At 34.8% G+C, this 18,191-nt stretch overlaps 1 protein-coding gene across 1 annotated transcript in view; it reads left to right on the top strand.

Moving 5' to 3' along the window:
• LOC123563660 (cholesterol transporter ABCA5-like) overlaps nucleotides 1-16,370 on the top strand; it is a 109,367-nt gene extending 92,997 nt beyond the window's left edge. Inside the window, exons 28-35 of the mRNA XM_053525156.1 lie at nucleotides 314-535; nucleotides 6,604-6,776; nucleotides 7,083-7,158; nucleotides 7,436-7,530; nucleotides 7,829-7,948; nucleotides 11,146-11,390; nucleotides 11,702-11,757; nucleotides 12,958-16,370. Coding sequence (XP_053381131.1) covers nucleotides 314-535; nucleotides 6,604-6,776; nucleotides 7,083-7,158; nucleotides 7,436-7,530; nucleotides 7,829-7,948; nucleotides 11,146-11,390; nucleotides 11,702-11,757; nucleotides 12,958-13,023 — 1,053 coding nt within the window. The 3' untranslated portion in view covers nucleotides 13,024-16,370. The remainder of the gene's footprint in view (nucleotides 1-313; nucleotides 536-6,603; nucleotides 6,777-7,082; nucleotides 7,159-7,435; nucleotides 7,531-7,828; nucleotides 7,949-11,145; nucleotides 11,391-11,701; nucleotides 11,758-12,957) is intronic.
• The last annotated feature ends 1,821 nt before the right edge of the window (nucleotides 16,371-18,191 follow it).

Here is an 18,191-nt window from a genome sequence, read left to right as displayed (position 1 = left end):
CTTGGTTTGATTGAGGCTGTTCATGAAAGGTAATGGAAATTGCAATACCCCTTGCGCCCCAGCTTGGCAGAAATATGAAGACATGCCACTACGATGATTTCCTGAGTTTTACTTCAGTTCTTTGCTTGCTCTATTATATCTGTTACAGGCCGTAATGATAAATAGAACTATTCCTTGAAAGGAGCATACTAGATAAAGGGCAGGAGATTAGTGAGTTCCATATTGATTTCCTTCCAGAATTTACTAGAATACAATAAAGTGCTTCAAATGTATTACTGGAGACAGTAATGGCATTCCAAACATTTCATTTAAGGTACCTGCTGCAGTTGTTTCTAACCTTAGGAAAGAATTTAGCAAGAATGGATCAAACACATGTTTTAGGAAAGGAAAAGATAGCAATGTTTTTGTGGCTGTTGATAATTCATCATTTGCTGTAGATGTGGGAGAAGTATTTGGCCTGCTCGGTCCAAATGGTGCAGGTAAAAGTACAACACTGAATGTAATGACAGCTGATACTGCACCTACCAGAGGACAGGTATGGTTTACAGATTGGACATTTTGGCAGATTTTGCTTTGACAATTTGCTGATGTTACTATGTAAATTGCTCACTTTTAATTTTTTTTTTTTAAAGAATTGTTATAGCTATTGGACCCACACATTCGTCAGCGTCTGTGTCACCATTTTGTTGAGTCTTAGAATGCATGCTGGTATCTCAGTAATCACTGGTGGAAATTGATTGAAACTTCACATACTTGTTCACTGATTTTCTGACATGCAGTGCACAAGATTTATAACTCCACATTGCATTTATACTAAGTTATGGACCTTATTCTACTTAGCTATTTTTTGGTCAAGTTTATGTAAAAGCTTGTATCTCAGTACCCAGGCATTGGAATGGATTGAAACTTCACTTACTTTCCACTGTGATGAGTTGATATGTATTGTACAGGTTCCGTAACTCTGTTGTTTGCATTTTTTTACCCACCTGCTTACCTCAATAGGGAGAGCGCAGATCTAGGGATCGCGGGGTCGTGAGTTTGATCCCCGGGTGGGTTGTATGCTCTCCATGATGATTTGATAAAGGATATTGTGTCTGCTATCATTCGTCCTCCACCTCTGAATCATGTGGGAAAGTTGGCAGTTACTTGCAGAGAACAGGTTTGTACTGGTACAGAACCCAGGAACACTGGTTAGGTTTTGTTTGTTTGTTTTGGGTTTAACAGCGTTTTTCAACAGTATTTCAGTCATGTAACGGCGGGCAGTTAACCTAACCAGTGTTCCTGGATTCTATACCAGTACAAACCTGTTCTCCGCAAGTAACTGCCAACTCCACTGGTTAGATTAACTGCCCGCCGTTACATAACTGAAATACTGTTGAAAACTGGCATTAAGCTCAAAAAGCAAAGCAAGCAAAAGCAAAGCAAATTGTTTTGCATTTTTACAAAATAATGCCTCTTTTTCGACTTTAGGGGCCTCCATGGCCGAGTGGTAAAGGTCGCTGACTTTAAATCACTTGCCCCTTGTTGATGTGGGTTCGAGCATCACTTCTTACTTTGAGGAAGCCACCAAGCTGGCTTATGGAAGGTCGGTGGTTCTACTAAGGTGCCCTGTGGTGATGAAATAATGCATGGAGGGGTACTTGGGGTCTTGCTCCACCATCTAAGCTGGAAAGTCGCCATATGACTTATAATAGTGTCGGTACGACGTTTAACCGAGCAAAAACAAAAAAGATTGACTTTATCAGGGTGTCAAGTTACCTATATTTACCTATATTTTCCTATATTTTAGCCCTCTACCTATAATAACCTATAAAATCCTATATTTTGCCAAAATACCTATAAATACCTATAATCTGGAAATTTTGTGGTAAGCAAGGAATTCAAAGGCCATTCAAACCATTAAAAAAGAAGTGATTCTATGATAATTGAGTTTATAAATATGCTGTTACCTTTTAGGCATTGAAATTTGTATTCCTTTCAGGTGTAGTGACCCTGCCCAGCCCAGCTTTAGGAAAGCTTTAAGTAATGGAAGTTCTTTTTTCAATTGGAATATTTTCCATTTCTTAAAGCTTTCATGTATAAAAATGTGAATAGGAAATGCACATGTTTTTATTTTGTTTTCAGAATAAACAAGCCTTAATGTTTCATAATTAAGCCTCATAATGCCTGCTAATAAGAGTCAGTTTCGAGATAGGTGGCTATCAGAAGTAGATGGCAATGGACATGAACTGAAATTTTGGTGTGTCAGGACTTCAGTATTGTTAATCAGCTTAGTGATGAAGATATTGTCTTGGGAGAAGCACGACAGGAAATATCAAACATGAAATCATCAGCAGCTCAGCACAAAGAAATCCTTGGAATTCGAGCATTCTTCACTTCAGTATCAAAATACTTGGTCACTCGACTTCCTTTCCAGAACAAACTTATAAAGTCATTAGGTTGCCTGTCTCCAGTCAGAAGATTTGAAAAAGGCTCTGTAATTGATGCTGAAATTTTGTCCAGGGAGATGCATTTTGATGAAAATATGACTGTTAATATTGTGGATGAATGGAAGGTATATCAAACAGAAGATGATTTGAAAGAAGAAGATAGAATTGACCATTATTGGAGACAAGTGTTTGTGAAGAAGCTTGATAGCGGGCAGCTCAAGTACAGATTTTTACTCCAACTTGTCAAGAAAGCTCTGGTATTACCACATGGAAATTTAGAGGTTCAGAGAAGTTTGTCAGTGAACACTAGTGTAGTGACTAAGGACAGAGTTGCCTTGGGTGAGAAAACTGTTACTGCCATCAGAACTTTGAAGGACATAGTTAAGTTCAGTGATCCTGTAGATGAGCAACCTCACAAAATACCATTAAACAGTGAAATACTTCTGGCAGCAAAAATGGCCCATAACAAGTATAAACAGAGGATTGAGACAGGAAAAGAAGAAAGAGCGAAAAAGAAACAGGAGAGAGAGAAAGAAAGGCTTGAAAAGAAAAGATTGGAAGAACTTGCAACAGAAGAGAATAATAAGACCTCCTCCATGCTTGAAAAAGAAAAAGCACTGCTTAAAAAAGAAATGGAGATTCAGACAAGGTTGACTGTAGCAGAGGAACTGTTAAAAGATGGGAACAAAAAGCTTTCTAAAGCTGTTGAAAGTAGTGACATGAAAGGTGCTTCTGTAGCACAAATGATGATAGTAACAGCCACATCAAAGATAGAGGGTATAAGAAAGGAAATGGACAGGGTACGTGAAAACCAAAGGGAAGTTGAGCAGCAAAAGAGACAGTTACTGGTTAACAGACTAGATAAGTGTAGTTCTAAATCATCAAGCAAAGGAAAGAAACAAGAATCAGCCATATCAAGTTCCAAAAGCTCTGCCACTGCTTCAACAAGAACTTCAAAATCTGAACCAGACAAGCAAGCTGCCTCTTCTTCCAAGTCAAGTCCTTCATCAGAAAAGCATTCATCCAAGAGAAAGAATGAAGATAAAGAAACAGATGCCAAGAAATCCAAGAAGGTCTAATGTAACAATATTATAGGACCCTGGGTCAAGGGACTCCATGTGTTATCATGTTTACAGAGATCATGATATTCGTAAGTATGAAACTGTTGTAATTTTGTTCTGTAGATGGTTTGATTATAATTGTTTTCTTTTTCATTCATGTACAAATGCAGGCCCAACACAATATTTTATACTTCTATTAACAATGTACTGATATATGTTGTTAGCAATATGGCTTGGTTTGCCTAATTCTCTGTTAAACTGATTTGAGTACCAGTATTGGTAAAGTTTTGTCTGTTGGCGAATTAATAGTTTATTATGAAAATAAGATATATGTTAAAATGTTATTTGTTTAAAATCATAAAAGTAGCCACTTTTTCTGTTCCTTTGTATTTTATGTTTAGTAAAAGAGAGTGCTGGTAGGTGGTGGAGGAGGATAAAACACTTGTCCGACTTGTTTTCTTCATTATAAGCAACCTATATAATCCTATATTTCTGGCCCCCAAATACCTATATTTCAGGATCCTACCTATATTTTTGACTCCCAAAAGCACTTGACGCCCTGCTTTATATTAATTCAGTTAACAAGGCTGTTGAATAGTTATCCTCCGACAGCTCTTGTTGTGTTAACACATCATATGACTGCATTGGCAGAGACATGTAAAAAATTCACCGCCGGGTTTACTTTACTAGGCAGCAGAGTCTTCCATTTTATGTGCTGTAAATTATATATCACAAACATGATCCTGAAATGTTGAAAATGTTACACAGAAAGTACTAATAGTATATTAATAGTAATAATGTGTTACAATATACTATATATGTATTATAACATATAAATATATAACATTACAACTTTAAGTCAATACTGGCTATTTACATCACTCAAGAAATCGCAGAAAATTCATTGACTAATACAATGATTACTCTTGATTCCTTAATCGCAATGTTTCACTTTTTAGCTCACCTGAGGTGAGTTTTTCTGATCGCTCGATGTCCGGCATCCGGCGTCTGTCGTCCGTCGTCTGTCAACATTTAGCTTGTGTATGCGATAGAGGCTGTATTTTTCAATTAATCTTCATGAATATTGGTCAGAATGATAACCTTGATGAAATCTAGGCCGAGTTCGAAAATGGGTCATCTCGGGTCAAAAACTAGGTCACTAGGTCAAATCAAAGAAAAACCTTGTGTATGCGATAGAGGCTGTATTTTTCATTTAATCTTCATGAATATTGGTCAGAATGATAATTTTGATGAAATCTAGGCCGAGTTCGAAAATGGGTCATCTCGGGTCAAAAACTAGGTCACTAGGTCAAATCAAAGAAAAACCTTGTGTATGCGATAGAGGCGGTATTTTTCAATTAATCTTCATGAATATTGGTCAGAATGATAACCTTGATGAAATCTAAGCCGAGTTCGAAAATGGGTCATCTCGGTTCAAAAACTAGGTCACTAGGTCAAATCAAAGAAAAACCTTGTGTATGCAATAGAGGCTGTATTTTTTAATTCTTCTTCATGAATATTGGTCAGAATGATAACCTTGATGAAATCTAGGCCGAGTTCGAAAATGGGTCATCTCGGGTCAAAAACTAGGTCACTAGGTCAAATCAAAGAAAAAATTTTGTGTATGCGATAGAGGTGGTATTTTTCAATTAATCTTCATGAATATTGGTCAGAATAATAACCTTGATGAAATCTAAGCCGAGTTCGAAAATGGGTCATCTGGGGTCAAAAACTAGGTCACTAGGTCAAATCGAAGAAAAACCTTGTGTATGCAATAGAGGCTGTATTTTTCAATTCTTCTTCATGAATATTGGTCAGAATGATAACCTTGATGAAATCTAGGCCGAGTTCGAAAATGGGTCATCTCGGGTCAAAAACAAGGTCACTAGGTCAAATCAAAGAAAAACCTTGTGTATGCGATAGAGGCTGTATTTTTCAATTGATCTTCATGAATTTTGGTCAGAATGATTGCCTTGATGAAATCTAGGCCGAGTTCGAAAATGGGTCATCTCGGGTCAAAAACTAGGTCACTAGGTCAAATCAAAGAAAAACCTTGTGTATACGATAGAGGCGGTATTTTTCAATTGATCTTCATGAATTTTGGTCAGAATGATTGCCTTGATGAAATTTAGGCCGAGTTCGAAAATGGGTCATCTTGGGTCAAAAACTAGGTCACTAGGTCATATCACGTAAAAACCTTGTGTATGCGATAGAGGCTGTATTTTTCAATTGATCTTCATGAATTTTGGTCAGAATGATTGCCTTGCTGAAATTTAGACCAAGTACGAAAATGGGTCATCTGGGTTCAAAAACTAGGTCACTAGGTCAAATCAAAGAAAAACCTTGTGTATGCAATAGAGGCTGTATTTTTCAACTGATCTTCATGTAATTTAGCCAGAATGATTACCTTGATAAAATCTAGGCTGATTTCGAAAATGGGTCATCTCGGGTCAAAAACTAGGTCACTAGGTCAAATCGAAGAAAAACATTGTGTATGCAATAGAGGATGTATTTTTCAATTGATCTTCATGAAATTTGGTCAGAGTGATTGCCTTGATGAAAACTAGGTTGGTTTTGAATATGGAGTATCTGAGGTCAAAAGCTAGGTCACTAGGTCAAATTAAAGAAAAATCTTGTGTATGCGATAGAGACTGTTTTTTTCAGTTGATATTTATGAAATTTGATCAGGTTGATTGCCTTAATGAAATCTAGGTCGAATTTGAATATGGGTCATCTGAGGTCAAAAACTAGGTCACTTGGTCAAATCAAAGAAAAAACTTCTGTATGTGATAGAGGCTGTATTTTTCAGTTGATCTTCATGAATTTTGGTCAGAATGATTGCCTTGATAAAATCTAGGTCGAGTTTGAACATGGGTCATCTAGGGTCAAAAACTAGGTCATATCTAAGAAAATGCTTGTTTTATCGCAAGAGACCAATTTTTTGGTCCAATCTTAATGAAAATTGGTCAGAATATTTGTTTCCATGAAATCACTAGGTCAAACATGTTTTACACTGTTATGGAGTGTTTCTTAGGTGAGCGACCTAGGGCCATCTTGGCCCTCTTGTTTAAATTAATGCCAACATCAAATGAAAAATAACGCATATACTTCAGGTATTTGTTGGTGGACATGATGTGAGGTCAAGTTTGTTTAATTCCTTTGGTGTCATGGGGTTCTGTCCACAACATGATGCACTATGGGATAGTGTTACTTTAAAGGAGCATCTGCAGTGTTTCTCAAAAATTAGAGGCATACGACCTGATGAAATCAACCCTTGCATTGACTTGTGAGTTAGTTTAGTCTTGCTAAGTGGTGAGAAAGACGAGTGAAATAACTTTTTACTGTTTCGAAAGATTTATTTCAGCTTTCATAACTGTAGTTAAAGAGAGAAATAATGTCACAATCAGCTGACAAGATTCACACAAGGGTATTATCGCGTCTAAATCTTTCCAAACTGGAAGTTTTTATAAGTATTTATCTAGTATCCAGTGTCATAGGAATGTTAACTTGTTTACATTAACAGGCATACTTGTTCTAGTCAGAAATGTTTTTGAATACATCACTAAGTATTATTTTGCATGTTTCTCTGTAGTTACATGAACCACTTCCAGCTGAAAAAGCATGGTGAGAAGCGGTCAAAGAAATTGTCAGGGGGAACCAAAAGAAAGGTATTTTCATGCAGATTAATTGAAACAAGGGAAATAGGATGGTTATTACCAGATTCATTCAAATAATCAATGGAATGTTAATGCTCTTGTTTAAAGCCAGTGATATTCAGAACATAACACCATATGACACCTACCATATATTGAATATTTAAGATACAATGTTTATATATCAGATGTTCACATCAAATCAGTGTACAAATCAGCTTTGTCAAATTTTTGACTTGAAAAGTACTGTTATAGAAATAAAATTTGATTTAGTTGAAATAAATTGTTTCAGTTGAGTTATTGTATAAGTATGCTGGGTCAGCCAAGATTTGTTCTCCTGGATGAACCATCTACAGGAATGGACCCACAATCTAAACGCTTCTTATGGTATGGAAATATTTACCCTCTTATAATAGGAAGTGTGACATGTAAGATTCAGGTTTTGAGTATTTGTAATTATTTCTGTTTGTTAGTTTAACTTTTAGTTGTTGTTTAATTTTAACAGGTCTATAACATCCAGTACATTTGTTGTAGCTGCAATTTGTTATCATTTTTTCCATAAAGTGTATGATGTATGAATCTTAGATAAAGCTATTACATTGCCGATATATGTTACATATATATCATAAACTGTGCAAGGAGAGGCCTGACATTGATGATTGTATTTACATTCTGTATGATATAGGGATACAATATCCAGCAGTTTTAAGGCATACCAAAGAGGAGCCATATTGACTACACATTATATGGAAGAAGCAGATGCTTTGTGTTCTAGGATAGCCATTATTGTCAATGGTAGACTACAGTAGGTTGAAAATTAGTTGTATTGAAATGATAAAAGCAAATGGTTTAGAGATAGTAAGTCATACTTTATTTTGGCTGTAACAAAATTATTCTGTATTTCTGTTTTACTGTTTTGGGAACTACTACTATTTGATTTAAATTTTCCGGAGTTCTAATTTACTTTATCAATATAACTTACTGATGAACTCTGATAGTTTGATATATTTCATATTACATGTACATGTTACTATCCCAGGAATAGAGATGAACATTATTTTTCTTACCATGATATTTTCTAGTAAAAATGATTTAAATTTACCAGAATTAGTGGTTAAGAACTACGTTTTCACCAAATTATGAGATGCTTAAATAATAGTCTAGATCTGCAAATTATTCAGTCAATTCTCTTTGTCGTGGTTGTCGCTATTGGTGTAGAGGAATTCATCAGTTTATCAGAAACAACCTTTTGGTATCATTTCAGCACTTTATATGATATAAAACTCAGTGTTATAAGACTTTTATAGTAGACCGTTAAACGTGTGTGTAGTCAAGGTCAGGTAACGTGTGTAAAGGTTTTATGCCCCGGGTGTCGAAGAGTTAGAGTTGTATGGTATTTGAACAATCAGTCCATTATTTTGTCTATCCAATACATCTTCTCAAGTGCTTAAGTCCTGCAGTTTCTATACAGATTAATGGAATTTGATATATATAAACAGCATTAAGGTTTCGATGGAGGCCTTGAGAAACAAAAATCAAACAACACCAAATCATAGAAAGAAAGAGTTGTTCGACATGAAAATTGAACAGCATGTAAAACATGTATATTACTTTACGAAACAAGTGTCAGTATACTGATATAAACATTGAATTCCGGAAAAGGGCTGCCTAAAGGGGCTCCACTTCCGGACAGTTAAACGCCTTTAAAAACTCACCATTTTCAAAGAACTGTTACACATGTTTGTTTTGATGCATTTGCAATAGCGTGCGAGCGGTGAAATTTCACGTAACAAGGTGGAACATAGTTTTCAGCAATTGTTTATCTTTTTTTCTTTACAAATGGCATTCGTTTTCAAAGGGAGACAACTTTTTCTCAGAGATTACTTAAAATAATCGGAAAAAGTTGTTTCCCTTTTAAAATGAATGACATTTGTACTTAAAATAATCGGGAACAGTTGTCTCCCTTTGAAAATGAATGCCATTTGTAAAGAAATAAAGATAAACAATTGCTGAAAACTGTGTTCCACCGTGTTATGCGAAATTTCACCACTCGCACGCTATTGCAAATGCATCAAAACGAACATGTGTAACGGTTCTTTGAAAATGGTGAGTTTTTAAAGGCGTTTAACTGTCCGGAAATAGAGCCCCTTTAGGCAGCCCTTTTCCGGAATTCAATGTTTATATCAGTATACTGACACTTGTTTCGTAAAGTAATATACATGTTTTACATGCTGTTCAATTTTCATGTCAAACAACTCTTTCTTTCTATGATTTAGTGTTGTTTGATTTTTGTTTCTCAAGGCCTCCATCGAAACCTTAAGTGTCTCAACTTGCATGTGCGATAATTACTGTCTGAGTTATGCCACGTTTTTAGCTCGACTATACGATGTCGGCGTCGGCGTCTTTCCGCGTCCCCACCTTTGTTAAAGTTTTGGTGCACTTTCTCTTTTTTCAACTTATCTCTGTAAATTCTTGATAGATTTGATTCAAACTTGAAATACTTATTCCTCATCATCATCCACATCATCTAACATCAGGGCCATAACTCTGGCACCAATATTTCATGAATTATCCCCCCTTTTCACTTAGATTTTCAGGTTAAAGTTTTGATGCACTTTCACTCTATCTCTGTTATTACTGAATGGATTTGATTCAAACTTAAAATAGTTGTTCAGCATCATCACCCACATTATATGACACATGCATAACTCTGGCACAATTTTTCATGAATTATTCCCCTTTTTACTTAGAATTTCTGGTTAGAGTTTTATGCACTTTCACTCTATCTCTGTTATTACTGAATGGATCTGATTCAAACTTAAACAATTGTTCAACATCATTACCCTTATCATATGACACAAGATGCATAACTCTGGGACCAATTTTTCATGAATTATTTCCCCTTTTTACTTAGAATTTTAGGTCAAAGATTTGATGCACTTCCACTCTGTCTCTGTTATTACTGAATGGATTTGATTCAAACTTAAAATATTTGTTCAACATCATCTCCCGCACTATATGACACAAGCTGTATAACTCTGGCACCAATATTTAATGAATTATGCCCCTTTTTGCTTAGGATATACTTATATAGTGTTTTGATACATTTTATCTTTACCTCTCTTATTACTTTAAGTTGATATTTTTGACATAGACTAAGGCTATTGCGCAATATCTTCATCCACAATTGGAGTCATTAAACACTCCAGTGACAGCTCTAGTTTCCTCAGATGTGCCCAGTTTCACTATCCAGCATCGAAATAGTCGAGCGCGCTGTCTCCTGTGACAGCTCTTGTTGGAATTAACAATTATAAAAATATTATAATTGTACCTTGTTTACTCTACTCCTTAATGTTCCAATCAAATTTAATATTAAATGAAATCTGGCAACATGAAGTAGACATTAACGTGCATTTCGCATCTGATTATGTTGTCTTAGTTAAGCCTATTTCTTAACTTAGCAATATTACGCCTACGTCTGTGCCATGTGTACTCAGCTCGAAACTTTTTTTACCAGTCAGTTGAAGCTTGGTATATATCACTGACATGAGTGGACATGTCCCTTTTGTATGATTGTGCTAGCAACGGTAATGCCTCTTTTTTTACACTAGCAAAATACATATACAACTTACGTATTCACTTCCCTATGATTTTCCAATAAATTCAGATGAAACTTGATACACATCATCAGCAAGAAATGAACATGCACGTATTGTCTGAATTGCCATGTCTCAGAATTTCGTCTAGTTATGCCCCAGGTTTTTGCATTTTGTTCAGCAATTAGGTCCTTCCCTTGTGCACTCGATTCCTTATAAGTTTCCATCCGGTTCATTGAAACTTGGTACATCGCCAGTATTGAATAGACATGCACAAATTCTTTCAATTTTTATATGTGATCATTTTTTTTTTCTTGAGTTAACGGCTATTTGACTTTATATACTATTTAGAGAAGCAATATTAAAACGCATGTGTCATGCAGTGTTTGCATCATTCTTGTTTCAGATGCATTGGATCCAGTCAACATTTGAAAAACAAATACGGCAGTGGTTATTTGTTGGAAATAAAGATCTTGACAAATGAAGATACACGTCATCATTTGGAAGATGAAAAGAAGATATTAAAGAAGTTTATATTGGATCACTTTCCAGACTCAACATGTATTGAAGAATTTAATGAAAGAGTGCAATACAAAATACCAAGGCATAATGTCAATTCGCTGGCAGTTGCCTTTTCTGTCCTGGAGCAGGGTGTGTACTTATTATTATTTTGGGCATTTTGGACTTTCTTTTTTTTTTTGTTGATATGAGTTAAAAGTATGTAGCAGATCTATACTGGGACTTTAAAAATGAGAATATTCTTTAAGGCCTCATTGGCTGAATTGTTAAAAAATTTGCCTGGACAGACTAGGATTCAAATTTTCTGATACAGAAGTCTGTCACACTAGCATGCTAAAGATCATGATTATATACGTCTAACCATTTATGCGACCTGAATTGTTCAGATGTGACTTAAATGTTTTCTTAATTTTAAAAGATATGATTTATTTTGCTTGTTTCAGCTAAAAGTCGACTGAAAGTAGAAGAGTATAGCTTCAGTCAGTCAACACTTGAACAGGTTTGTTGCAGCATCTAAGAGTTTGATGTATATGTTTTGGTTACATTCTTCGCCCAACTGTGCTCCTTTTCTTTTTAGCTCGATTATACAAATTATATGGAGAACTATCCTACTTGCTCAGGGTCCGAATTCACGTCCATATGTTTGTTGAAGTTTGGATCACTTTCTCTTCGTCTCTGTTTTAGCTTGATGTATTTGCTTCAAACCTTAAGTAATTCTTTATCATCACCACTCACTTCACGCGACACAAGGGCCATAACTCCCGCTTATATAATTCATGAATTTTGTATCCTTTTATCTAGTGGGATGAACGAAGATCGGTGGTACCCTAATTTTCTCACGGAATTTAATTTTCTTAACAGTTCAGAAATTTCACGCATGGATGGTTTTGTTTCCGCTACTGGGATACATGTATTAATAATCCCAGTAATTGCTCTGTTTTACTTGGCATCATTTCACTATCCAGCATCAAAATAAATTAGAGTGCTGTGTACAGTGACAGCTATAATTTTTGTCTTTGTGGAGTTATTTACACATCCATACACACATTAGATATTTAATTTACAATGACTAAACATGTGAAAAGAGGTCTCAAAAGCCTCATCCGTATTCAAAGTCATGTGTAATATTCTGCATTATACTTTGTGTATTTTTTCTAAGTACATTGTATTGTTGATGCTAATTTGGACAGGGCAGTCCTCTCCGTTTAAACAATCATTTTTAAAACAAACATGACAATTTCTTCAATTTAAAACAAGCAAAGTTGTCACACTTTCATCCCATGTAATTGATTAAGGTTGTGGTATGAACATAAATACATAAAGGGTTATTCAAATATATTTATCTTTTATGATTGTTCAAACAAAATCCGTTGTTGGCGTTTGGGATGGTTTTTGTTGTCAAGCTTTTAAAAACTTATTCAGTTAATAAGTTTTAACTCTCTGCATGTACAATGACTACAAGGGGTTTTAATGTATTGAAGTAAAGCAAACGTAGTATTTATCTATAGCTGTTCTCTACGGATGATGCCTATGCGTTTTGGTACATAAAAATTTGCTTTTGATGTATCAGTTCCTGCATCAACTACATCTTTTACTTTTGTTTTAGTCAGTATTAAGTGTTGCTGAAAAGGATATATGATTAATAATTGTTTGTGTTTGTTTTAATTTCATTTCTATAATCATACATTTCCTATTTTAGGTGTTCCTGGAGTTCGCCAAGATGCAGCTTGATGATGCTGAACATGTTGGAGAAAGTGCTAAATAAGATATTTATCATACAGATAAAACATTATTCAAGACAGGCTTCACAAACAATGTTTCTTACACAGTGTAGATGTTTATAACTTCATTAGCCAGCCAAATTGTATTTGTCGCGCAGTTGTGCCAAATTCTTTAGTACCAACATGAATATGGTCACCGATGTATTTTGTCCAATCAATGTGTATATGTGCAATGTGTATATGTGCAAAAGCAACATTCTAATCTTGTTCTCAAAAGTTACTAATACACAGCAGGAATGTCAATGATCAAAACTGGACGAATATACAGTTATCCTCACTTTAATGTCATTTATAATTTGTCCTTGAATTCTCCACCATACTTTTCATAACTCTGTTTGCACGAGTTGCACGAGAATGCTGTCATTCACGTAAAAAAATGGGGTCAAATAAGTTGTAAATGCAATATCATGTAAACGTAATTAATGGCTTATGCAGTTCAAGATAAACTTTATCTCATAACGTAACGAACATGTATAATGTTGTAACAACAATTTTACTTACACTGATTTAAGTAGCAGTCGGTTTATAAGTGACTTTATTGATTCATTTTGTGTTTTGTTATTGTTGTCAAAAGTATAACGGAAGTGCCTCACAACTGAAGCGGAAACCAGTTTGATGCGCAAAGTAGTCCATAATATTTTTTGACAAATGTTCACAGAAATTAATAATTTTCTAATATTAAAGACGAATATCTGAATAGGATTCATTATTTGATAAGAAATTATAATCATCGACATGTTTTTTTTAAAAATCGTACACGTGCTGACACCTAAGTTGTCTCCCGTTGTTTATTAGAGTTACCTTTCGTCCGGCGCAGTAATACATTTGCAGTGAATCGCCGAGAAGTCGTGGGAAAATTAAAAACCATGTAAACAAACTAAAATTAACCACCTTTTCAAGATGAATTTCAAGTGATCGACGTTATGCATTTAACCCGCCTGACCTGTGTAGCATCTTAGATATCTGTTCTAAGGTATTCATTGTGTAGAATGTCATGTTATGCCCTTGCAATGCTAATCCCACTCTGATTTTTTTGTTTACATTTTTTTATTTTTTATCAATGAGAAATATGGCGTCCATCCCGAGATGAACTGACGTGGCGTTAAATTTTTACATGTTTAAGCAAACCTGGTGTGTTAGAAAGAAAATCTCATCCCTTCAGCATTATTTGGAACACTGTTATTGTAAAAAACCTGTTTTTTCCTTATACAAAAGCTTAATATTTTGTGTTGAATGTTCTTTCACAAACACCTCTGTTTTCCTATTACATTCATAGTACCACATCCTTACCCACAAAATACTGAATATTACAGGTGTCCATCAGTATTATATCAGTTTAGGAATATGTTTTTTTATTTTCCCACCATCGATTTCTTGAATATGCACCCCTTCCGCATTGCTGTATGAACTGTGAATGTAGCAATATGCGTCCCCTTAATATGTAATGCAAAGTCAAGTCAAAATCCTTTATTTCCCTCATTTCATGTAATCATAAATGAAAGCCGTGACTTGTAAATACTTGTCAGGCATTATTGTCATGATTATGAAGTGTAATTTTGTTATGATTATATATTGTGAGAAACATCTCGATAATAGATCATGAATAGGCGTATTTCGAATTAAACTGAATACACCTTAGGAAAAAAGGGGAGGTAATAGCAGTTACCAAAACTCATTTTTGCCTGATATGTAATCAAGGAATAAAACCTAGTCTTAAATCTAATATGAAAAAAGCAATATTAATACCTATGATAGAAACACAATAAGAATATTTTTTTTTTAGATACTCACCGGTTATTTATAAAAGCGGTAGTTTATAACCATGCATTGTTCTGCAAATTATTAATCGCAATCTACACTTTATGTCCCGTAATGTAATACGGGTCATTTTCATTCCTCATTCTAATTGAGGAATAGTTAAGGTTTCGATGGAGGCCTTGAGAAACAAAAATCAAACAACACCAAATCATAGAAAGAAAGAGTTGTTTGACATGAAAATTGAACAGCATGTAAAACATGTATATTACTTTACGAAACAAGTGTCAGTATACTGATATAAATATTGAATTCCGGAAAAGGGCTGCCTAAAGGGGCTCCACTTCCGGACAGTTAAACGCCTTTAAAAACTCACCATTTTCAAAGAACTGTTACACATGTTCGTTTTGATGCATTTGCAATAGCGTGCGAGTGGTGAAATTTCGCATAACAAGGTGGAACACAGTTTTCAGCAATTGTTTATCATTATTTCTTTACATATGGCATTCATTTTCAAAGGGAGACAACTGTTCCCGATTATTTTAAGTACAAATGGCATTCATTTTCAAACGGAAACAACTTTTTCCGATTATTTTAAGTAATCTTTGAGAAAAAGTTGTCTCCCTTTGAAAATGAATGCCATTTGTAAAGTAAAAAAGATAAACAATTGCTGAAAACTATGTTCCACCTTGTTACGTGAAATTTCACCACTCGCACGCTATTGCAAATGCAACAAAACAAACATGTGTAACAGTTCTTTGAAAATGGTGAGTTTTTAAAGGCGTTTAACTGTCCGGAAGTAGAGCCCCTTTAGGCAGCCCTTTTCCGGAATTCAATGTTTATATCAGTATACTGACACTTGTTTCGTAAAGTAATATACATGTTTTACATGCTGTTCAATTTTCATGTCAAACAACTCTTTCTTTCTATGATTTGGTGTTGTTTGATTTTTGTTTCTCAAGGCCTCCATCGAAACCTTAAAGAGAGAAATTAAACTTGAATTGCATGAAAGATACGGAAATTACCTCCAGTGAAAGTAAAGTGGTTCATTTTCGACCAAGTTCACAGGGTAGTACAGATTGTAACTTAAATGTGGTCAAGATACTATACAGGAAATGGAAATGGCTATTTATTTTGCATTAAATCAATTTATTCAGTTTCGTGTCTTGCATGTTTTTTTGTGATGAACGCGTTATAGACAAAAGGGTGTACAGAATGCAACTATCGAAATACATAGTTACGTCTCGTGTTTTGTTAATGTTTTAATTCGTTTCTGATGAACGTTTTATAAATGTTTTGCTTGTTTTATTCTTTTCTGTTTGGGCTTCAAGTCTTTCTATGCTAACTTGTTAGTGATGTGCCTAATTTACAACAGTGCAATCATTTTTTTATCCTGTGAAGGTGCAGGTACTGAGTGCATAATATTTTATTTTATTAAGTACATGTTACATGTTTTCACTATGTTGATTTGCTTAAAGCGCCAGTGCTATTCAGAAAATATTTTGTATGTTTAATTTGATATTGTAAACTTTATATATTTTTCTGTGATAATTGAAATAAAAATCGTAAAAAAGTAGACTTTTTCTTCTCTTAGAATTGAAATACCCAAAGCAGATATCAGATCGTTTAAAATCGTGACTACTAAGGTAGTCCTGGAGTTGACAGATATAAATTTGAGCATTGCGCTGTACTTTGGTTTATAGCTTTAAGGTTAAGGTTACACTAGTAGCTCAAAGATGAACAATGCCTGTTTCATCAATGGATCTCGATATTGGCACAGATATCGCAATTATAAACGAAAGACCTAGATCCATTGCACAAATGTTGAGGTCACGGTTAAGAGGTCTTAACTTTTCGTTTGCAGTCTATAACTTGATCAGTATTGTTCTGCACCAATGTTTCGGACTATGAGGGTCACACACACGACAAAGGCCCGAAGCTACCAAGGCCAGGACCACATAGAACAAGGTTATAACGCTAGTCATTCAAGAGAATTTAATTTTGACTGAATAAAATGCCAGTCCTTCCAGGTATTTCGAAAGCGAAGGTACAAAAGTACATATATGTTCAAATTACATGAATCGAAGTTCAAAACAACGCCGCTGTCTTGTCCTTTTAACATACAGGTAACAGCCACAGCAAGCCCCCCTCTCAAAAAAGAAAGAATATATTGTCAAGTATGTGCAAACATTGTGTATAATTTCTGTGTAGAAATTACTGTAACACTGTATGCAAAAATACATTAGGAAGAATCTGTGTGAAAAAATGAAAGATTAAAATAATATTTTAGCATTCATGCCACGAGACCAGGCTGTATTCAGTGTATGAATCCAACGAGTCTCTTTCAAGAGCCTAAACCAGTCATTTTTACCAAGTCGATTGGCATGAAAGAAAAAGTCACTAAGAGAATGATTTTCAGAATTGAAATGTTCAGATACATTTGTAGGAGTATCAGGAAAACGTCTATCAAATTTATTTCTGTTCATTCTTTGTGAACATTTCTGATGTGTTTCATTTTTAGCTCATCTGATTTTTTGAAAAAAAAAATGATGAGTTATTGTCATCACTTGAGCGGTTGTCGGCGTCGGCGTCGCCGTTGCCTGGTTAAGTTTTATGTTTAGGTCAGCTTTTCTCCTAAACTATCAAAGCTATTGCTTTGAAACTTGGAATACTTGTTCACCATCATAAGCTGACCCTGTATAGCAACAAACATAACTCCATCTTGCTTTTTGCAAGATTTATGGCCCCTTTTGTACTTAGAAAATATCAGATTTCTTGGTTAAGTTTTATGTTTAGGTCAACTTTTCTCCTAAACTATCAAAGCTATTGCTTTGAAACTTGGAATACTTGTTCACCATCATAAGCAGACCCAGTACATCAAGAAACATAACTCCATCTTGCTTTTTGCAAGATTTATTGCCCCTTTTGGACTTAGAAAATCAGTTTTCTTGGTTAAGTTTTATGTTTAGGTCAGCTTTTATCCTAAACTATCAAAGCTATTGCTTTAAGACTTGCAACACTTGTTCACCATCATAAGTTGACCCTGTACAGCAAGAAACATAACTCCATCCTGCTTTTTGCAAGATTTATGGCCCCTTTTGGACTTAGAAAATATCAGATTTCTTGGTTAAGTTTTATGTTTAGGTCAACTTTTTCTCTTAAACTATCAAAGCTATTGCTTTGAAACTTGCAACACTTGTTGACCATCATAAGCTGACCCTGTACAGCAAGCAACATAACTCCATCCTGCTTTTTGCAATAATTATTGCCCCTTTTGGACTTAGAAAATCATTTTCTTGGTTGAGTATTATGTTTAAGTCAACTTTTCTCATAAACTATCAAAGCTATTGCTTTAAAACTTGCAACAGTTTTTCACCATCATAAGTGGACACTAAAC

The sequence above is a fragment of the Mercenaria mercenaria genome, chromosome 2, assembly GCF_021730395.1.
Source record: "Mercenaria mercenaria strain notata chromosome 2, MADL_Memer_1, whole genome shotgun sequence".
NCBI classification, from domain to species: domain Eukaryota; kingdom Metazoa; phylum Mollusca; class Bivalvia; order Venerida; family Veneridae; genus Mercenaria; species Mercenaria mercenaria.
Note: the sequence above shows the minus strand (reverse complement) of the source record. Positions and strands in the feature narration are given on the sequence as shown.